This window comes from Danio rerio, chromosome 3 (genome assembly GCF_052040795.2).
Source record: "Danio rerio strain M-AB ecotype USA chromosome 3, GRCz13ab, whole genome shotgun sequence".
Lineage (NCBI taxonomy): Eukaryota > Metazoa > Chordata > Actinopteri > Cypriniformes > Danionidae > Danio > Danio rerio.
Window position 1 is genome coordinate 58067767 of NC_141023.1, and position 24121 is coordinate 58091887.

Here is a 24121-nt window from a genome sequence, read left to right on the forward strand (position 1 = left end):
CCAAATTATGTTTAACAGAGGAGGGAAGTTTTCACAGTATGTCTGATAATATTTTTTCTTCTGGAGAATACTTAATTTTTTTTAAACACCATTTTAAGGTCAATATTATTAGCCCCTTTAAGCTATATATTTTTCAATAATCTAAAGAACAAACCACTGTTATACAATAACTTGCCTAATTACCCTAACCTTCCTAGTTAACCTAATTAACCTAGTTAAACCTTTAAATGTCACTTTAAACTGTATAGATGTGCCTTGGAAAATATCTAGTCAAATATTATTTACTGTTATCATGACAAAGATAAAATAAATCAGTTATTAGAAATGAGTTATTAAAACTATTATGATTAGAAATGTGTTGAAAAAAAATCTGCTCTCAGTTTAACAGAAATTGGGAAAAAATAAACAGAGGGGCTAATAATTCAAGAGGGCTAATGATTCGGACTTCAACTGTATATCCCCCCATTGTCAAGAGCTAATCTACTCTCTTGATCAGGACATTAGCAGATCTAAAAAACGATGTTCCTTTTTAGACCTGTCACAGTAATCAATATATCGACTTATGGCACAACACATGGACATGACCTCTGTCAATTATATTTGGTAATGGACAATACATATATCACCAGGGCTGCACAATATATCGTTTTAGCATCGATATCGCAATGTGTGCATCTGCAATAGTCACATCGCAAGATCTGCAATGTTGAGTCTGAGTTTTCGTTGAGCAGGAGCAACAGAACACATGCGATTTGCCGAGACACTGCTAAGTTTAACCATAATAGAGTGAAGGTGATCATTTGCTTCTGTTTTTAAGGCCTCTGACTAAGTATTCAAGACAGTCTAAAACATTTGGGCACAAACAAATTATGTTTGAAAGTGTAAGAAAGAATAATTTCATTTGAGTATTTATTCGGATAAAAAAGTTTTGTCTTGTTTCTAGTCTAAATATCTACTAGCCTAATTTACTTTCCCCACTGGCAGATAATTTAGCTTGTTTTAAGAAAAAAAGGTGAAAACAAAACTATTTTTAACTTTTCACTAGAAATGAAACAAAGCAAATTAAGATTTTTTTGCATTGGGAATTGAGTTATTCATTCATTTATTCATTTACTTTTCGGTTTAGTCTCTTTACTATTCTGGGGTTGCCACAGTGGAATGAACCGCCAACTTATTGAGCATATGTTATTGAGCATATGTTCCAGCTGCAACCCTTTACATGCGCTATAGGTGACCGGAGCACCTGGAGGATACACAGCAAACTCCACAGAAATGCTAACTTACCCAGCTGAGGCTCCAACCAGTGACCTTCTTGCTGTGAGGCGATTGTGCTACCCACTGCACCATCGTTACGGTGATAAAATAAATCAGTTATTAGAAATAAGTTATTAAAACTATTATGTTCAGAAATGTGTTAAAAAAAAACTTCTCTATTTTGAACAAAAATTGGAGAAAAAACTAACAGGGGTCTAATGATTCTGACTTCAACTTTACCTTAGGAACGCTAAAACAGAAACTGTGGGTAAACTGTTGTAATCCAGTTATCGTCTCAGTAAACATCGCCTAGTTTTATGCTTGGCTGAAGAATAGAATCAACCTATAATAATAACCTACATATAATAATAACAGTCTTCATTAATTCAAACCCAACAGTTGGTTATTCATTCATTCATTCATTTTCTTTTTGACTTAGCCCTTTTATTAATCTGGGGTTGCCATAGCGGAATGAACTGCCAACTTATCCAATATATGTTGCTTATCTAGCTGATGCCCTTCCAGCTGCAAGCAACCCATCACTGGGAAACATCGATACACACTCATTCACACACATACACTACGAACAATTTAGCTTACCTAATTCACCTATACCACATGTCTTTGGACTTGTTGGGGAAACCGGAGCACCTGGAAAACCAGCAACCTTCTTGCTGCGAGGTGATTGTGCTACCCACTGACGCCCCTAATAACAACCTAACTTTAATAAACTTTACTGATTTTGGTCTGTTTTAATAGGCTATCGCTTTCTCAATAGGTTAGAAAACTATGAACTGCTCCATAGTGAATGTAGAAAACTGTCGACCACTGCAAGATGTGAAAAGCACAGGAAGAGTTTGTCGGAAATTGACTGATTTTGCAAGATGGTGCAAATGAATTGGAAAATATTTCTCTTTCCCATCTCATATTTTTTCCGCTTGCATGTCCCTTTAGGGGCTCTATAGAAGTACAAAGCAAACATTGGTTGCTATTATGATCTCAAATGAGATCTTTCATAATGATCACCACTTCATTTCTTTACTTCTAAACCAACTATTTAGTTTCCGTTACAGAATTAACCAAAGGTAATTGCGTAATGAAACAAGCATCAATCATGTCATGTTGTTTCAGGCTTTTATTTCATTTCTTTAGTAGTAACTCATCAATCACTTTATTGTTTGCTTTATTTATTTCATCTTTTTTCCACAGAGGATTACCTGCCCTTAATAGCAGGACTTATTGCTATCACAGTGGCGTTCATCTCAGTCATCTTCATCTTCATCTACTCGATCTACTACAAAACTGCCAAGATGGGCCGCTATAGCCTGAAGGATGCCAAGCCTAGTGCGCAAAATGGAAACATAGCACAGAATGGCAGAGACAACTCTATCCCTATGAAGAAGCTCTCTCAGAGCAATATCCTAGCGTAACTTGTGCACCTCTGGCTTTGCTGGATCTGCTGAGCCTGAATGTCCACAATGGGATTTTTACACTGGAAGTCTCTTGGCCTCTATTTTTATGTGGCTAGTTTCTTCATGGCTCCATTTTTTTTTTTATTTTACAGATTAGTGGTTCATTAATTTCACCAAAGACCCAGAAGTTTCACAAAAATGCTACTTTTAAGCTTCATGCTGTGGACCAGAGGAAAATATCTTTCGCCCCATTCACATGGGGCTTCAGCATCAGCGGTTGACTGAGGGCGTGTCCGAAGTTGGGGCTAACGCGATCGTCATAGCAGCGTCAGCCAATGAAATTCAGTCAGCAATAGGCCACTGTCTAGCTGGTGTATTTGCATACAACGATCTGATTGGCTGACGCTTCCATCGGCGCTTGAAAAGTTAGTCCCAACTTCTGCAGCAAGCACACCTCTAAAGCGGCGGATCCGGATGAATGGGAAGCGTTGACGCTGATGCCCCGTGTGGATGGGGCGTTAGATATGTTGTTGAGATGATATGCTGAATTTAGTTCATTTCAAGGCCTCTGATTCCTGCTGTGGACATTTTTAGGAATCTTAGGTCTTGAAATGGACATCAACTGCAAAGTGAAATTCTGTTGTTGAGTAATATTTGCTTTGTAGACCAGGCTAAGGGCCCGTTTACACTAGTGCGTTTTAGTTTTAAAACAACGTTTTAGATCAAAAACAATCCGCGTCCACACTAGCGTTTCACCTAGCGTCTCTGAACATATCTCCGTTCACACTATGCTACCAAAAACGTATATCACGTGACCATTTGCGCACTCTGGGCATGCGCATTCTAGTATAAACAGAAAGCATGCGTCATGCTCAGCATTTGGTTATTGTTAGTCAACAAACGCCGGTTGAACATTGAACGCAATGGCAACGGAGGCAAGAGAGGTATTTTTGTGGACAGACGACGAGGTCGAGTTGTTACTAAACGTGACAAATGAATAACTGAACAATGGTGCCTAAAACAGACAATAGTGCAAACAACGCTTCCATTTCTGTGTTCATGTTGTTGTTTACAGTGCTGTCTTCCGGTCGCGTTAAAGCCTTGTATTATAGTCATGTGATAGGGACTTGACGAATAAGGGAAGCATACGCAATGACACAAAAGCCCCAATCAGGTAGCGAATCTCAGCAGTCCCGCCTCCGTTTTCAGATGTCTCCGTTTGCCTCATCCACACTGAGACGGAGCAGCAGCGTTTTAGAATGAAAACCGCCTCTCCAGCATTTCCAAAACACTCCGTTTTCGGCATTTGAGAACTCCGGCGTAGTGTGGACGGATGGCGCAACCGTAGCAAAACGTATGCGTTTTAAAACGTAAACGCATTAGTGTAAACGGGGCCTAAGGGAATAGCACGCTTGTTGGTTTGTCTAACAAGACTATGCTTGTGTATATGTCTCTGGCACATTGATCAATATGATTATTTATGTTTTGTCTAATGCGATTTATTGATAAAGACACTATAGTTATAAAGCTGTAATCCGTTATTTTCAGTTCCTCTGGTGAAACCCGCACTTTAGATTTTAGAAATATAGCTAGAAGTGAAAGCTTGAATGCTGAACCTGTGGGAAAAAAATCAGATGAAGTTTTGAACGTTCTCTCAGGCCTTGCAGCCTGTTAAATAATCACTGGACATGATATGTGTGCCAGTTTTATGGCTTGAGCAGTGTAATGAAGATAGCATTGTTCATCAATAATGTCCGTCATCATTTTATCATAATTAGACGTTTTGTATGCTTATTTTTTATCACAAAACAAATTTATGATTCATTTCTTTTAAATGTGAGCTGCTGTATGGACGACATGAGCTTGAGTATATGGTGACAGGTTTTTCATAATTGTATGAAGTGTCCTTTTTAAGTAAGTCACTGAATCTCTGTGTTTTCATGTTGAATGTATATCCATGTGCTGGTGGGGTTTTAAATTTATTTGTGGAACTTCCACTGCTTAACCTTATCAGTACAATGTGATTTGAATTTGTAAATATTTTTTTGTTTATAGCAAACATAATTTGTTAAAAAAAAAGAAACTAAAATAAAAATATTTGTGCTTTTATCTCTTCTCTTGCGATTTTAAATTGAACGTTTTGTTGAAAAAATGCATTTTATCAGATGAATGCTGACATTAACTGAACAAATGTCTTCCCCTGAGGCTTTTTTTGTACTGTTTACTTTTTGTTAGATATTTCATTTAGTAAATCTGCTGTAGCATATTTTAATGTATTTATTTTTCCTGTTATAGCAAGTTAATACAACAACAATAATAATAGGAGCAATAACCAATACAATTGGGTGAGACCTTTATATTTTACTCCAAACATTTAGGGGAAACAACCCACATAAAAAAATATTGTATAGTAATACTACTAAAGTAAACGGCTAGTGTTTTGAACCATAAAATAGTAAAGTATTATATATGTTGTGATTTATTATTAATATGTTGTGATTTTAATGTGTGTTTTGTTTCCGTTATCACTGTAGTTAGGAATACCTAAGCTGGATGGCTGGTTTTAGCTGGTCGACCAGCCTGGTTTTAGAAGAGTTTTGGCCATTTACAGACTGGTTTTTAGCCATTTCCAGCCTTAGCTGGTCAGGCTGGAAAATTACCAGCTAAAACCAACTTGACCAGCCTGGTTTAAGCTGGACATAGCTGGTTTTGGCTGGGCTTCCAGTCTGGCTATAGGCTGGTCAAGCTGGTTTTAGCTGGTCATCTCCAGCCTGATGGGAGAATGGCTGGAAACCAGCCTGGAGATGCCAAACCCCCTCCAAAACCAGGCTGGTCAACCAGCTAAAACCAGCCAGCCAGCCAGCCTAGCCAGCCAGCAAGTTTTTAAAGCTTAAACATTAACCAATATGGTAATTTTCTGCACTGTACTACAATAGACAGGCCCATAGCCAGGCGGTTCACAATTTATATGAATTCCTATATGAATTTGTTTGTTCCATTTTTGAAAGTGTGCCATCATAAATTGTAAAAAATAACCAATAGAAGAAGCCTTTTATTATTTAGGTGTGGTTTATTTATAAACTAATTTCGAGAAGTTCACATGCTTATGATTGAACACAGCTGTTAATCCCCCCTTCCACCCCTACTCCTCCCCTTCAGCTGATAGGGCGGCGTGGTTAGCACTGTCGCCTCACAGCAAGAGCGCCGGTGGTTCGGCCACCTCACTAGGCTGGTTGACATTTCAGTGTGGGGTTTGCATGTTCTCCCCTTGCTCACGTGGGTTTTCCCCAGGTTTCCCGTTTTCCTCCCACTGTCCAAAGACTTGCACATTGACTACTCCAAAGTAGCATCTTAAGACAAACTCATATCTCAGCATGTTCACAAGCAGGTAAGTTCTCGAGATCTACCTGAGCTCAAACTCCCCTCTCGCCCTTCAAACGGGAGGGAGCTTCGGGCTTGAGGATATCCTGAGCTCAGGGGTCTCTTCCAGGACAGCATGTTAAATACGCTTTTTTATCAATCATCAGCTAAATGTGAACTCTTGAAATGTAGTTTGTTATTTGTCTATAGGCTAAGGGTTTTCATTTAAAACAAGTTTTAACATTCCCAATTTGTTTGTTTGTTGTTTATGATGGATGATAATAAATTAGCATTTAAAAATAAGTATTTTTATATATTTCCTTAATTCTAATCACATTTCATTATATATAACTAATTACTAATAAATTACAGTTTAAATGCACATTTGTAATTAAACATAAGTTTTTGTAAACAAAAAATAGTATGATAAGCACTTTGACTAAAATGTAGGAAGTATTCGCAAGCTAATCTAGCACATATTGGTGCAAAATGTCACTAACAATATTTGTACCTCATTATTTGAGGCTAACCCTGCTAAAAAAATCCAGCTTAAACCAGCCTAGGCTGGTTGGCTGGTTTTAGAGGGGTTTTGGCCACTTCCAGGCTGGTTTCCAGCCATTTCCAGTCTAGTCTTAGCTGGTCAGGCTGGAAAATGACCAGCTAAATCTAGCTAAAACCAGCTTGACCAGCCTGGTTTAAGCTGGACATAGCTGGTTTTGGCTGGGCTCCCAGCCTGCTAGGCTGGTCAAGCTGGTTTTAGCTGGTCATCTCCCAGCCTAACCAGCTAAGACCAGGCTGGAAATGGCTGGAAACCAGCCTGGAAGTGGCCAAAACCCCTCTAAAACCAGCCTGGTCGACCAGCTAAAACCAAACAACCAGCCTAGGCTGGTTTAAGCTGGATTTTTCAGCAGGGAATGACTGCAAAAAGGTCATCTTTTTGAGGAAAAAAAAAGAACCACATGTTTTCATAGGCTGGCTATACAGGCCTAATAGACCATAATAAATCTACCATATATAAATATAGTATATAGTATAACTCAGTATTGTTAATACAGTATGCTGTAGCAATAATCACATTATGCACAATATAATACATCTTACTACAGTATGATTCAAAAACATGATCGTATATTTTTATGGTAACACTGTTTTATTAGCCCGTTTAACCAAATTTCAACATTATTCGACCAGATCAGGGAGGGAAAACTTAATCTGTCCCATATGTTTCATTTCGACCCAATGCCGATTTACTCGTCCAAACAAGTATTTAATTCATGTTCTGTTCTGACGGTGAGGCTGCCTGTCTAGTTTTATCTGCGTGACCATTTTGAAAAGTTGTCGATTTTAAGTGAAAGTACTGAAGGCATTTCGCGTTAAGCCATTGTCAACATGTACAGTTTGCTGCCGCGCCTGTGGATCCTCCTCCTCCTCCTGCGTGAAATGTCCCAATGGTTTCATTTCCATAGGTGCTTTTGACTGGGTTAAGTCATATTTATTCGTGATTTGGGTGCGGTTTTTTGGAGTAGCGACTGAAAGGCCATTCGATAGAGTTGACTGTTGTGGCGAGCGGGAAATTTATTTATTTATTTATCCTTTCAGGGGTTTCTCGACGCCGCGGGGCTTCAACCTTTACAACATGCTTCAGTGCGTCTTGGGACTTTTCTCCGCGGTAACACTGCTTGTGACTGTCAAAGGTTTGTTGACTTAGTTCGCTTTATTCTATAGGCTACGTGTAGTGAAAGCGTTATTAGCCATAATGCTTTAAGTATATTAAAATGCTGTCATTTGAGTTCTAAAGCTAATTCATTACTGTACCCTATATTTAGGCTACTGTACAGCTTGTAATATGATATATATAGTATGAGTCGTGATATTAAGTATTCTGCAGCTGCATTTGTTTGGATCTGTATGTCAATGCAGTTGCAGATATGACAACACTGTGTTTATTGTAAAGTTTAATGTTGATAGCCTATTTCTACAAATGTGTTTCAATGTGTGACTTTTAACAGGTAACCTATGTACATAGAAAGCCATGTGTAACTATATAACGTTAGTTGCCTAAATTTAGATTATTATATAGATTTACTGTATGTTTACTTTCTCAGAAATGTAAAGGTTAATGACGTCTAATAATGATATTGGACATTTAAATTATTAAATGTCCAATTATTAACCTGTTGCACACAGCTGGTTTGGGTTTATCCAGGCAAGGTTGTGCTTAGTTTGACAAACTTAAAAAAATGATGGTCAGGAAGGCAGATTAGTTTAGATTTTTGAATCAAAATGCTCCTTTGCTGACATTTTTGCCACTTAAACTATTTATTATTATTATTATTATTTTATTATTCTTTCATCTTAAAAAGATAATATTAAATATAATAACAATATCTACCTCAAGGACAGGTCTTGCAGTTTTGTTTTGTTTTTTTGCCTCCAACCAGATGGAAGTTGAATTAAAATAGAAAGCTGGATTGACATTTTTAATAAATAAAAAAAAAGTATAGAAATAAAACGTAAAAGTGTAAAGCTTTTTTTGTTTGCACAAAAAATTTGCATAATTTGAATGGTTTAGTGTAATGGTTGATTTTTATAATTGCCTGTGATCTATTTGTATACTTATTTATGCATTTATTTTCTTATTTTTTGTTTGTTTGTTGTATTGTTTATCTGTTAGAACTCATATTGTATTGCTTCCAACAATAAGTGACATAATTTCTTTCTTTCATTCCAATTACAACAAATAACTCCTGCAAGTCCTGCAGGAATTATAAAATCCTGCAGGATTTGTCACTTGCTTGGATCCATTGTAAAAACCTGTAGGAAATTCCTGCACATATTGTCAATGTGTCCTACAGGATTTTATAATTCCTGCAGGACAGCAGCTTTTCTGCAGGGAAAAAAATAATCCTTTAGGATTCCTGCAGAAAGTACTGCATGATTCTAAAACCTGTAGGAATTGACTGCACATATTGTCAATTTGTCCTGCAGGATTTCATAATTCCTACAGGATACCAGCAGGTTCCTGCAAAAAAAAATAAATAAAATAAATCCTGCAGGATTCCTGTAGGCTATTTTTGTAAGGGCATGGCCTGTGCTTGAGCATCACTTGGGGTCTGTCAGTAGCCATGACCGTCTTTCTGATTTTTGTCAAAAGGTGGTGGTACAAAATTTGATGGAGGTGGCCACCTTGTAATTCTCTGTACAAGAAAGCCCTGGTAATATCTTATTAAAATACAAATGACCTTTTAAATAATTACATGTGAATTTACTTTATCTTGATTGATTTGCACAGATATTATAATAATATTTTCTTTTAGTTGCCTTCTTAAACTTTACTACATCTCCAGAGTTTATTTCAATATTAAATGCATTGTATTTCTCATCTTGATACCTGTCACTTTTCAACAGAGAATTTAATTACTGAATGACTTGTGAAAAATGAATCAAACTGTTTTGTGATTGGCTGTTTGCTGCACGTGTCACACTTTCAGTGGTCCAGAGTTAACAAAGAAAGTATAAAGCTTTGTGAAACTTCTTAACCTCATCTTAATTAGGGTTGGTTTGTATTTGTTCTTACACAAAGGACAAATACAAACGATGTAAGACTCATATGGTATTAAAAACCAAAGACTTTAAGACTAGATTTAAAAACAGAAAGGGTTGTGGCCTGCCTAACACGGAAAAGCAAATTATTCCATACTTTAAGGGCAACAACTGCAAAGGCACGGTCTCCCCTGGTTTTAAACCTTGTGTGTGGAACAGCTAAAAGTAGCTGATCAGCACATCTAAGTGCCCTTGATGTATCGTACAATTTAATTAATGCAGACAGGTATCTTGGTGCTAGTCCATTGAGGCAATCAAACACCAAAACTAAAATCTTAAAATGTATCCTAAACTGAACAGGAAGCTAGTGAAGAGAAGCCAGCATGGGTGTAATGTGTTCTCGTTTGCGTGTCCCTGTCAGCGAACGAGCAGCAGCATTCTGCTCTATCTGGAGATGAATAAGGGAGGCATGGCTAATACCAAAGACTAGGAATGCCTTAAAGGGCCATGAAACCCCCCATTCCCCCCATTTTCTTGTTTGGAAAAAGTCAGGAAAGTGGGTGTGTCTATCTCTATTTGGGTGGGAAATGGGAGTTGCCTTTTGGGCACGCGCTTCTGATCGAGGAAAAACAAACACACAAGCAGGGGAGAAAGACAGTCTTTAATGAAGGTGGTGTGTTTGATACTGCACGTCGTATAAGAGAAAAAAACCTCTGCATTTCTCTGTAACTCAGATGCACTCGGTAGGTCAGAAAGCCGTGTGTGTATACGATCCTGTCACAAAATGTGGCGAAAATTAAACACGATGGTCTGCAATAGTTTGTTTAAAGTGTTCACGTGTTTACACACAGAGAGCAGCATTTACAGTGGATCTTTCAGTCCATAATATTGTAGTGATGTTAACGTAAACTAAGTAACTTAGAAATCATTTTGACTAAGGTCTATCTTTAAACACTTAAAGAGTACTGCTGACGATATGAGCTATAACTTTGCCATCTGAATAAACGAAGAAAGGGCGCTGATCGCACACACGTACCAAATCTGTAGACAGGACAATCAGCACATACTGGAGCTGCGTGTTTTTTTAAAGGAGACGAGCAGCAAATCCAGATCTCACAATTTCCTGATGAAAAAAGCTCTCGAATAAAAAATGTTCCAAACAAATGTATTTCTGCACGGATCCACATGTGAGTCCTGCAGCGCTCTCTTAGACAGAAAATGAAAACAAAACCTTCACTGCCGCAAATTATAAAAGCAACACTGACGACCCGTATCTCCAAACATTTCTTCTTCTTTTCCCACTACTTTTGGCAACACGACGTATGTCGTCTCTCTACCGTCTGAACACTGTTTCAGGTACAGTCTAAGAAAGCTAGCATGCATATTAATGAAGTTGCAGCGCATTCATAATGGAGCGCTCTGATTGGTTTGAACCAAGCCATACTCATGAATGAATGCAACACACTCAGAGACGTAATACGGGACTCCCAAGTACAGACGTCCAGTCTTCACACTGGAACACACGCTAAGATCTCATGGCCATGACACAGGTTCAAAAATTTGTTTCAAACCAAAAATACGAATTTGATTGAAATAACGCTAAAACAACCAATTTTCACTTTTTAGTGAAATATACGTGTCCTAAGTGTTTTTAGCAGTGTGGGACACATATACGACTGTCAACAGCTCAAAATGTGTTTTGGTATTTCGTGACCCTTTAAAAGTACTTTGCTAATACCCACTTAGGGGAGCTTATTCTAAAAACCAGTGTTTGTTCAACGTGTTTTGTGCAACAGGTCTCATGTTTTCAAAAATATAAATTTATTTTCAGTAACAACATACACTAAACATAAATAGGTTGGAAACACTGGCTGGGACTGTAGTATAGTACAAAAGTGCAAATTAATTGAGTAAGACTAACTGGATAGAGTATAAAACAAAAATATGTTAAATCAATCTATACCTAAAAAGGCTTTCAAATGTGTTTATAAGGAAAGCACTTTAAAGGGGTGGTCCACAGTGTATTTTTAAGGCTCGGTTTTGTTTAAAAGATGCAAAGCAATGAGTGCTCATGCTTCTCTTGTAGAAAGTCATGTTATTTGTTCATATATCTTACTTTAATTATATACAGCTACTCAGCTAACATGAAAACTACATATTTCCTGGTTCATTCGAAAGCCCGTCTTCAAGAGGCTCTGATTGGTCAGCTAATATAATGTGCTATGATTTGTGGATCGGCTTCATGTCACCAGGAAATCCGTTGCGCCCCTACAAGCATGCGCTTTTGCGCTTTGTAAACAATTAGTCAGATGCTGCATCCCACTATACACTATGCACTCATACACTATGCACTTATGCACTTACACACTCAACAGCATAGTATATGTGTGTAGTGTTGTCCCAAATTGAGCACTATTGTTTTTTTACTAAGCGGAAATTCAAACTGTTTCCCAGATGACGTTTGACGGTTGCCAAATCAGTGAAATAAATGCGCAAACTATCAAATAATACCTGCCATGAGTATAACCGCATTCACCATTGGGCGGCGCTATAATCACTCTCGCAGGAGAATTTTGCTTTCACCATCCAAAACAAAAAAAGTTATCCAACATGTGCGCCCGATAGCTCCGCCCCTACCGCTATGTGAGCAAACCTGCGGTCGTTGAGTGCGTGAAGTGTCCATCATTACACACTTCATTTTACCGGCTGTATGAGTGCATCATCCGGGTAATTAAAGTGCACTTATTACTTTTAGAGTTTTCAGTGTGAACACACTACTTGCTCTATTTATACTACAAAATGACGTAGAATAGTGCATAAGTATGCGATTTGGGATGCAGCTAGAGTAGCTGTTAGCAGTATCAGTTTTAGCCTGAATCAGACAAAAAATGACACAGAGGACACAGCTGAACTTCATGCCTGCTCTCTAAAATAAAATCTGACAAGTGTCTTTCATATATATTCAGAATAGGCATGTGTAAGTGATATAAAATGTTCACAAATCTTTTACAAGTTTTTTATTGGAGATTTAGAACACAAGGAAAGCGGCCGCATAGAGACACACTGCAGCGCTGCTGAAGATTGTGGCTGTTTACAGTGCTTTGACTGATAAATATGAATTTGTAGCTAAATTGTTAGCGGTGCCAAACAGCATTTCCTCCTTATCTTTTTTTACATTTTTATTACAACATACCATTAATGCTAGAAATTTTGCATGTAATTGATACATTTTAACAAATAAAAACTTACAGGTTGTGACTCACAATCACAGCTTCGCCTATTATGGTTGGAGCTGCTCCTTCATTGAGGAGTTTTAAGCCGAATGCAGCACTGAACTGGGGGAGATTCTGGAAGTTCTCATTCGTCAAATGCTAGCTATAAGTTTTTATAATTCTCTGAAAAATACTTGAAACTGTAAGCACTTCTCTCTTTGTGTCGTGTCCTTTGGAAGCCCAAATGCAGAAACAGAAGAAGCTCTGTGGAAATAGCAGCATTTGGATGCCATTTTAGCTTTCTCTGCTATATTACAGTGCCTCTGACCACGCCCCTTCACTGTGTGGGGTGTATGCACCTGATGAATGCGCGTAACCTTAAGCATTTAGGATGTATTTTTTGTAGTCCCCAGTCTTTGTTTGCTGTAGGCTTTGCTCGGCTAACTGTGTAAAAGCCAATGTCTCCCTTTCTATTGAACTTTGAGCATATTACATTCAGAGATGTTGTTATGTTGGCTTGAGAAAGCCAACATACTGTTATGGTACTCTGTCCTTGAAAACAAACTTATCTCCTCCTAGGTCGTTCATGCCACAAGGCCCAAATGTGGTCAAAATGTGCCTTCTACATTCAAGATTGTTGCTATATCTCCTCATGCCTATAAGACTTATTGTTTTTTAATAAAAAATGTTAAATATTACATTTTTATAATCCGAGCATATAAAAAAATTATACAAGCCCCAAATTAGGCCAAAAGCTGTATTTAGATGCGTTAGATTTTGTTGCTGTATCTTTAAGGTTTATCAGACTTATAGTTTTCCAATAAATAATTTTAAGCATTATTTTTCTCAAAATATGGCAAGCCATTTTTGACTTAAACTCCATATTTTTTACTGATATGGCAAGCCATTTTTGACTTAAACTCCATATTTTTTACTGATATGGCAAGCCATTTTTGCATGTATCACTTTCACACTTATTAAGCATTGTTTTTTCAAAAAAATATGGCAAGCCATTTTTACATAATGTTCTTTCCCTTAGTCTCTTTATTAATCAGGGGTCGCCACAATGGAATGAACCGCCAACTTATCCAGCATTTGTTTTACACAGCGAATGCCCTTTCAGCCGCAACCCAACACCAGGAATACATAATGTTCAAGTCCAGTTTTTGACACTCATAAAGACTGTCATAGAAACATTGGGGTTGATTAAGATCACTCATATTGCCAAGAAGCTTTGATGTATCATCATTAACCTGTCAAATGTCCCCATAGCAATAAAACAGTATAACCTAGCAACCATTTAAAAATAGCAATATCTCTACATCAGAACATCGTAGGGACCTGGGCATTGGCTTGTTTGACTCATGCTAGCAAATGGGACTTCCTGTGTACTATGCATGGTAACAATGATAATGGAAGCCAAGTGCTAATAACGATTAGCTACATGCTATGAATGATTATCTAAATGCAATACCATATGCTAGAAATGCCTACTAAGTATTAGCATTTGATCAAACATGTACACGAGCATTGCCATTTAGCAACTGCTTAGCAACCACCTAACAATGCCATAATTGTTTTAGCAACTGCCGCCGTGCTTCCTGCCAACTGCCATTCCCAGTCCTAGCGCAGTCACGTTTGCTTTCTTAAGCCAACATCAAAGTTAATCAAGAAACTTTAGGTTCTAGTTTATGTTTTATGTTTGCACAGGTACATTACACATCAACTAAAGTTTCAAATGTGATATTGTTGTGGGCCACCCCGTTAATAATGAAAGGGAATTGATGAGATTTTTGTTATTAAACACACAAAAACTACTAGTCAAAATCAAAAAAAAAACATATATTGTATGCAGCTGGTCAGTAAACTCAATTTCTGATCAAGAATAAAGATCAAAAATTTTTTCTACCTAACATGAGGTGTCCTACCATGAGACTGCATTGTCTTTTTTTCAGTCTGTCAGGTAAATGATCCAGTGTGCATTATTCTGTGTTCTCAAATGTGTTTTACAGGTACAAATGCTGAATGTCCTCTTCAAATCAACCCACCTAAACTTGTTGTGAGGTTTAATAGCTCGGCTTCAGCAAACTGCAACACTTCTGTCACACATGATGGGATGGGATGGGAAGCCACTGTGGGAGGAGTGCCCCTGTCCAAAGCTAATCTGATCACATGGAGAGTGTCACAGCTGACAGACTGGAAGATAGAGCCACCATTCTGCTACATAAACTATGGCAAACAGTGTGAAGTACCTCTCCCAGTCACTATTTACAGTGAGTTCCTCTGTAATTATTATCTGTGTCTTTTCATTCTCAGAAATCTCTAATAAATGTAAGTTGATGACTGCAGGTATCAGAGTGTGTGAATCTTCCTCCACAGAGACTCCAGACAGTGTTTCCATCAGCACTGTGAATCAAATAATGACAGAGGGAAACCAGTATGAGCTCCAGTGTGACATTCATAATGTGGCTCCTGCTCAGAATCTCACCATCAACTGGTACAAAGGAGAAACTCTGGTGAATCAAACCAACTTCACTGACAACACCAAGAGTCCAGTCAATAAAATAATTAGACTCCTGATCCATCCAGACAGAGCTGATGATGGAGCTCAGTACAGATGTGAAACAGAGCTGAACCTGGGAGTAGAAGGACCTCAACCTCCTCCCAAAAACACATCAAAACCTCTCAGCATTGATGTTCACTGTAAGCTTATTTACTGCTAAATTTGCAAGTTTTTATTTATTTATTTATTTATTTATTTATTTTATTTATTGTTTATTATGAGTTCAGCGTATTAGCAGTCATCAGTTTTATCATATAGTTAATAATGAATTGAATAATAGATTAAAATAGTCAGATATACAGTAATTTCACTGATGTATTAACAGCAGCTGCTCATCATGTCTGCTGTAGTGCTGAGAAATGTTCCTCTGTCCTCCTCAGATAAACCACAACACTCCAGTTCAGCAGAGAACATCAGTCAGAGCGATACTGTCTATTTAAACTGTACAGTGAAGGCAAACCCGGCTGCTGTGTACACATGGCACTCAGAGCATCTGAAAGAGAAGATCAGCTCCCCAGTGATCCAGTCCTCCCCACTCAGTCCAGGAAAATACACCTGCACCGCCACAAACGATCTGGGAGCAAGCAGCAAAGTGTTCATCGTCAGTTCTGCAGGTCAGCTTTGATTGAATTAACACCAATCTTACTCTTCACCCTCAGGCAATGTCTATCTCAGCTTTAAGCACATTTACTGATTGTCACAGTCAATAGATCAATAGAGCACTGCAACAATGACAGGTTTGTTGACCAGTTCAAAAGTCAAACATATATTTTTAAAACAAATACATTTTTCATTGGCTTTTGGATTAAGAAGATAAGCTCCAGAGCAAATCTTCATAATCTAAAAAGTTTACAACTTCAATTTTTGGAATTTGAAGTTGAATTTGCCCAGTTTTTTTGCCCAGTTTTTTTTTGGAAATTATTTTATTAATTGAGGCCAATAGACAAAGAACCAAACAAATCCATATTTTCAAAATGTAAGTAATAATATTTTTTTATTTGGAGTGTGAATATTATATAATATATTTTTTATTTCACTTGAAGCTAGACAACAACAGCTTTGCACTTCATTTTCCAGTGTTAGTGTATAGAAATATAAAGTTATTGTGATTTATATTTCTCAAATGTGGAAGAACAGTATATGGCTAGTTAGGATGGAATAACAGTATAACTCCATTTCATCATATTACTTTAAACCACTAAAGATCTGATTCCTTTATCTTTAATACGGTAACAGAAACATCAGGTTAATATTAAGCAATTGTTTCACGTTTTATTATTATTATTATTATTGTTATTATTATTTGAAAACAGAAAATACAGTATAAACAATGTTTATAGACTTTCTTACAGTACAGGAAATAACAATCAATTATTAACAATAAACAATAAGTAAATAAATACAACAATAAATCCAAAAAATGCATTGTTTATTTAGATAAACAGGTCTGCTGGAAATATGCATTGAGACAGCTTTTGTACAGTTGAAGTCAGAATTATTAGCCCCCCTTTGAATTTATCTTTCCTTTTTCAATATTTCCCAAATGATGTTTAACAGAGCCAGTGATTGTTCACAGTATGTCTGATATTATTATTATTTTTTTTTTTCTGGAGAAGGTCTTATTTGTTTTATTTCGGCTAGAATTAAAGCAGTTTTTAATTCTACAAAACATTTAGGTAGGTACTGCATTTGAATTTAAACGTACTACTTGGCTGTTAGAAAAGTATGTTCTATACAGTATGAATGTGAAAAGTATGAATGGAATTCGGACGTACTACATCCTACATTTTGTTATGGTCATGTGACCTACCTGCGTTAGTTGCGTCGCCTCAGTTCCATTCATGAATTCTCTCACGGGGCATTATGGGATAGCGCAGCGTGCATGGGATGCGCACTTTAGAATCTCGCCGGAAGTAGTAAGTCATCCGGGTACTTCTCGCCTACTGATTTTCGAATTCTATGAATTCAAACATACTACTCGGCTTGCATACTGATTTTAGCGTACTATATAGTATGTAAGTATGCGGTTTCGGACGCAGCCCATCATTACACAATAACTTGCCTAATTACCCTAACCTGCCTAGATAACCTAATTGACCTAGTTAAGCCTTTAAATGTCACTTTAAGCTGTATAGAAGTGTCTTGAAAAATATCCAGTCAAATATTATTTACTGTCATCATGACAAAGATAAAATAAATCAGTTATGAATTATGAATGTATTATTAAAACTATTATGTTTAGAAATGCGTTGAAGAAAACTTCTCTCCGTTTAACAGGAATTGGAGAAAAAAATAAACGAGGCTAATAATTCAGGGGTTTTAATAATTATGACTTCAACTGCATATGGAATGTGGTTTATTTTGATAGGTTTCTGTTTTTGTGCAGTTTAAGTTCTCCTCAGCATATTTAGAGAAAGAGAGATTATATCACATATACGGTTCTTCCACACACCTCTTTTTAGTGAATTTTTCTCAAGTTTTTGTTCTCCTCTTCGATTCAAATATGGTTTCCCAGCATGCTTCAAAGTCGGCTATCCTATTTTTGCTGAGGATCTGCCTATTAACGACCGAAACGGACATAACAGCAAGTATCTTCTTAGTGGACATGAACGTTTTTTCTATTTTAATGTTTCAAGAGTTCACACTTAGCTGATGATTGATAATAAAGCTAGTTTGGCGTGCTGTCCCGAGAGAGAGCCCTAAGCTTATAAGATCCTCGAGCCCTGGGCTCCCTCCTGTTGCAAGGCGAGAGGGGAGTTTGAGCTCAGGTAGATCTCGATGACTCCCCCTCTTGCTTGTTGTAGCCAAGTGTCAGATATGGATGCTGAAAGGTGTACTCAGAGTTTAGCTAAAGTATTTGGATTAATTGTTTAGAGTGCTTGTTTTCGAAGTGTGGGAGGAAACCGGAGGACCCAGGGAAAACCCACGGGACCACGGGGAGAACGAGCAAACTCCGCACAGAAATGCCGTCTGGTTTGGAAAGGAATTAAACCAGGGGCATTCTTGCTGTGAGGCAACAGCGCTAATCGCTGGCCACCGTGTCGCCTGTTTGAAAGGAGGGAAAGTATGGTTGGGTGAGGCGTTTCTTCAAGACGAAGATATTGAGATGAGAAAAGTCTGGTTATTTATAGTGAGTTAAGGATTGTCTGATAGGATAAACAGTCGTTAGCTAAAGTTGGAACAGCTGTGAACCATCATAATCACGTGATCCTCTCGAAATTTGTTTATAAATAAACTTCACTTAAATGCAGACTCTTGATCACACTAATATGTGATATGTGTAAAGTTTACACATACAATTAATGTCACATGGTTATGTCATTTTTTTTTTATTTTGGATTTACGGTTGTTCGTCGCACACACTGAATTACCCTCATGTTGTTCCAAACCCCTGAGACCTTTGTTAATTTAAGTTGAAGTTTCTCTGTTCCTATGATATCTCTTTCCTCAACCCCCCCCCCCCCCCTCCCAAAAAAAAAAAAATACCTTTGCCAAGACAATACAAAACTTGTGTGTTGCACTCCTGATAGTATTACGTAGTATTGCCTGTAGTAATACGTGCAACTTGGCGACGTGAAAGAAAAAAAAAGTCATATTTACTATTTTTTTGGCTGTACAAATGTGTTCTTGGAGCTTCATATGATTAGAGTTTAACCACTAAAGTCAATTGACAATGTTTTCAGCTCTTTTTCTGGACTTTGGATGTCTTTGGGTTGACAGAGGTCACAGAGATTTCTGATTTCATCTAAAATTTGTATATATATTTGTCTTTTAAAGATGAACAAAGGTCTCAGACGTTTGAAATGACATGATGGTGAGTAAATAATAACAGAATGTTCATTTTTGGGTTAACTCATCCCTTCAAACAATAGTCATAAGGTAAATGTAGGCTATAATTAAGCCACACCACTGTCACGTGACTTGAAGATCACCATCATCAAGCTTATGATATTCTTGTTGTCTTCATTTTAATAAATATTCTCTTAAATTTTGATCTAGGATAGATTGCAAAAGCACAATCATAAATACACTGACATGGTGGACTAGTGAGTAGATGTAAGCATGTGGTTTTTACACTAACATTTCCAGTGTCTACCAGTCATAAATTACTCTGCTGAGCCATCAAGCAAACAGCCCTCTCTGTTGGTCATTCAATAGGCATGTCTGCCAAGGAGCAGATAAATCTGACACAAATAAAAAAGTCTTTGGCTTCTTTCAGCTGTCCAAAGTCTGGAATTGACTGGAGAATGATGGATGGGGAATGGAAAATTGGTGTTACTGTCCAAATCTTCCTACGCTCTTAAGCGTCTGTAAAGCCCTGTTTTGTTGCATGCTCACAGAAAAACTTTCCCTTCCTTAGGAGGGCTGGGTTTTTAGTTGTTATTTTATAGTTTCCAAGAAGGATGCGGATTGCGTCCAGTCTTGGATTTCCGCTAACCATATTGAATATTAGTTCAAACACATTGTCTCAGACCCAGTCAAGAGGTGGTTCTGCCACAGTAGGCCTAAATTATTGTATTCACATATTTAGTTTCCTCTGGGTTTGCTTTTATAGGTGAAGCATACTAGACCCCATGTGACAACAGTACATCTGTCTTCTAAACTATCTACTGACAACGGGCTGATATGAGGTCAGTAATACCTCATACATCAGCCTGCAGTTCAACATTGAGATTCACAAAGGATGCCTTTCTCAGAGGCAGGGGTGTAATCTTAGACGGCCGTCCATACCTGGGAAGGCCCCTATCTCACATGGTACATAAGTTGACTTAAGTTATGGGCTGTACTACAAGCACTACATAACTTATATTTGATGGGCTACTGTGGGCGAAGCAGTGGCGCAGTAAGTATTGCTGTCGCCTCACAGCAAGAAGGTCGCTGGGTCGCTGGTTCAAGCCTCGGCTCAGTTGGCGTTTCTGTGTGGAGTTTGCATGTTCTCCCTGCGTTCGCGTGGGTTTCCTCCGGGTGCTCCGGTTTACCCCACAGTCCAAAGATGTGCAGTACAGGTGAATTGGGTAGGCTAAATTGTCCGTAGTGTATGAGTGTGTGTGTGAATGTGTGTGGATGTTTCCCAGAGATGGGTTGCAGGTGGATAAGTTGGCGGTTCATTCCGCTGTGGCGACCCCAGATTAATAAAGGGACCAAGCCGACAAGAAAATGAATGAATGAATGATGGGCTACTACAGTATCTGTTGGTCTGTTGAGACAACACAGCATTAGTCACGAGGGTGGTTTACATTAATGGCCTCATTTAGGTTAGTAAGGCAGACTGCTACAAATGTACTAGTGTAGGACATTCCATTCCTAGTAGCAACATTCCAACCAGCTAATCAAGATTAAGGGATACATTTACCGTTTATGTTAAGTTTGGGCTTACAGTTAGTTCTATGCACTTCTACATGATTGTTATCCAACTATTATTCCCCTCCCGTTACGGTTGGATTTAGGGTAGGGAATAGGTATGGAATACATTTTCGTACAAAAATTATGTTCCAGGATCAACATAGATGTTAATCCAGGATCACATCGTACTTGGCAAAATCATGATGTGCATTTTGAAACATACATATGCTGATAAATATTAAATACAAATTTTAAATAGACAAAAAACTTTGTTGAAATATTGTAGGTTGTATTTTTTCTATTTTTGCAATATTATGCTTGAATTTAATTGTATTATCTTTCAATTTCTAAATGTTTAGTGACTAATATATTATTTTAATAAATATATCTGTTTAATAAATCTGTTTTGTTTAAATGCACCAAAATACATTGCCTATATTCACTTAGAAATGGATCAAAATATTCGTTTTCAAAATGGGGTGTACTTAATTGTGCTGAGCCCTGTACATAGCGTCATTTCAGTTGTCAATCGATCTATCGATCGTTTTTTGTAACGTATAATTTGTTATTTTAAAATAAAAATAAAAATTGTTTTCATTATTAGTGATGAGCTTCAATGCATTGGCTAAATTTAAATAACAGATAAACCAAGAGTCAGATCATGAAGCAGATCAATGTTGATCTTTTTTTTTGAGGTGTCAGTGCAGAAATGAGCAAAAAAATCCCAGCAGGCACACAACATCATAAGACATTAATATTAGGTCATGACATCAGGTGACCAAAATTCAATGACTAACCAGCATCTAAGGACATAATTTTGACGTCCAAGAACGATGTCAATTTACGTTGATATTTGGTTGTGTTGGAAAGGGACTAAAATCCAATGTCTGTTAGATTTCATAGTGGTAACGTCCACACAATGTCAAGGTGTAACATGATTAGACGTTGATATTTAGTTGATTTTAGGTTGATTTCAGGTTAGACGTTGGAAATTGACTTCAGCCTGACATTGACTTCTGATTTCAATCCGATTTTCATTTCCAAACAATCCAGCGTCCCCATGACGGGGTACAACCACGTTGAGGTACAACGTCAATATGACATACTTTGACTCCCTGTGCCTGCAGGAATCGGCCTAATACTAAATATTATATGTTTAAAATATGGAAAGAATTTTCCTAATGGATAAACAGAAATCAGTAATATTTCACTTTCGTAATTGACATGAAACGCACATTTACCGGTACGAATGACATCCCACTCTACTCATAATTCTCTCTGCATATAACCATATAGAGCTATTACATGACCATAATACACTGTGCAATAGACTGGTTGGTTAGTTTGTTGGATCACAATGCTTTCTCACTACAGTCATTCCGCTCCAGAGTTCGATTCATCAGATCCGAGACTTAACAATTGATTTGGTGATGATCCGTGTTCACATATGTCCAAACGGACCGAGCTAAGGGGGAAATGCACCAGGTTTCGAAGTAAAAATCTAGGTGTGAAAGCATCCTTAATGGCTATTTCATAGATTGGCCTGTAAAATGTTATCCCTATGTTATTTAAATGTCATTTAAAAATGAATTCATCTTACAAAGGTTGACCTAGGCTTGTATTAAGTTTTGAATAAAGCATTTAAACAAAAAACCCTGGAAATGAGGATGCAAACAAGCATGTGTTTGTATGATTTTAGCATGTTTAGGCAAGTTGATTATCTGTAAATTTCAGTTTTGATTTATTATAACGTTCATTCTTTATCTACAGGTTGTTTTGAAAAAGCTTTACATTTACATTCAGTCATTTGTCAAGCACTTTAGTCAAATGCAAATAAGGAACAGTTCAACAATAGTCTCTTGTTATTACCCGTCCAGTAGTGTTGTGTTCCTGCCAGGCTGTTCCAGGACGACCGCTGCTGTTTGTTTGTAATAAATCAAGCAGAGTCCTGCTTTTGTTGAGGAAGCTGTCGATGCATTCACCTGATGGTAAAACCACTAATGTCATTTCTCCCACAGGAAGGACCACATTCTGGGCCATTGTTATCGCTGGCGTCGTGTTGGCAGTCCTGTTAATCGTTTCCTATGTAATATTCAAGATTAAAAGTCCTCCAAACACTATCATTTAATGAACTTGCAAGAGATGACCTCAAAGCAGGAACAACTCCTCAGGGAGATCATGAAAAACTTGACTATTCTTGGTTTGTTTTTAAATAACAGATGTGATTGTGCATGGCTTGAGATGCTTCAAGTAGAAAGCAGTTGTATTCTTTGCTTTAAATTAGGCTTTTTTATGCGTTCAATGAATGTTAATGTGCTGACAGGTCAAATTAAACTATTATTGAGCCTCTACACCAGGGGTCACCAATCTCGGGCCTGGAGGGCCGGTGTCCCTGCAGGTTTTAGCTCTAACTTGCCTCAGTGGGTGTTTCAAGTATATCTAGTAAGACCTTGATGAGCTTGTTCAGGTGTGTTTGATTAGGGTTGGAGCTGAAATCTGCAGGACACCGGCCCTCCAGGAACAAGTTTGGTGACCCCTGCTCTACGCTGAACAAAAAAAGGTTAGCTTAAAATTGTAAGGCAACTCGCTGCAGAGCTTTTTTAGCTGACAACTTAAATTGAGCCAAGTGCAGTACTTGTGTTAAAAGATTAGTCAATTCAAAATGCTGTGCAGAAAGTTGCTTAACATGTTTAGGTTGAGTCCACTTTTTTACAGTGTAGAAATGGCATTACTGCATGACACTACTTTAATTAATCGTGCCTTTACATTAACCAGGGATTGTACAGCAGTGGTTTAAGTGGGTGAATTTGACTTTGAATTTGTAGTACTAGAAAATCCTCAAAAACAGCCATAGTTAGAAAAAAGTACATTCCCACTAACAAGTGATCACATAATGAGGCTTGGTCAGGAACCCTCTGTGCCACTTTTAAGCACACAGGACACCTTAATTTAAACTGCACGGACCCGGTACCGCATCTGTGACGTCATCAACTTTCGCTTTCAGATTTAAAGGGCTAGCATTGCACTAGACCCCTGTAAGTGGTTTCGTTTGAAAGTGTAGAATCTATATTTTATGCACATATGCATCACTTTGGTTTTTATTCTACTCTACAAAAGTTATTTACACTTAAATACACTGTCTTTTGGATACCCGAGCTGAGTATTGAACATTGGTTAATTTTCATATTTTTCATATGACACATGTACAAGTTATAGCTCAAATGAAAGCTCTTGCTGGTGCTCATACGGTTCTAGCATTCTTTTTACTGAATTATATTCACATATCAAACAGTTGTCGAATAAATCGCAGTGTTTCCTTGGCGCAGCAGTGAAAACAATACATTTATGATCAATAAGCAGCCCCAGATAACACAGACAGCTGTCGTCTCATGCTGTGTGCTTTAGGGCCATTTCTCGTCTGTTTTTGAGGTGAT

At 37.6% G+C, this 24121-nt stretch overlaps 2 protein-coding genes across 5 annotated transcripts in view; both read left to right on the plus strand.

The window, feature by feature from the left end:
- Positions 1 to 4775, plus strand: part of icam3 (intercellular adhesion molecule 3) — a 29534-nt gene extending 24759 nt beyond the window's left edge. For 2 of the 4 annotated variants that reach the window (XM_087245237.1, XM_087245239.1), the window contains one exon: positions 2464 to 4775. In XM_087245237.1, coding sequence (XP_087101363.1) covers positions 2464 to 2684 — 221 coding nt within the window. In that variant the 3' untranslated portion in view covers positions 2685 to 4775. Of the gene's footprint in view, positions 1 to 1205 lie in introns of all 4 variants that reach the window. The other 2 variants (XR_015481333.1, XR_015481334.1) reach the window with 2 other exon arrangements.
- A 2707-nt stretch (positions 4776 to 7482) lies between these two features.
- On the plus strand, positions 7483 to 23819 carry si:ch211-74m13.1. Its single transcript, XM_087245241.1, has 5 exons — positions 7483 to 7720; positions 14794 to 15054; positions 15161 to 15484; positions 15725 to 15958; positions 22706 to 23819. Exons 1-5 carry the CDS (start codon positions 7663 to 7665, stop codon positions 22813 to 22815), a joined length of 987 nt encoding a protein of 328 aa, XP_087101367.1. The 5' UTR covers positions 7483 to 7662; the 3' UTR covers positions 22816 to 23819.
- The last annotated feature ends 302 nt before the right edge of the window (positions 23820 to 24121 follow it).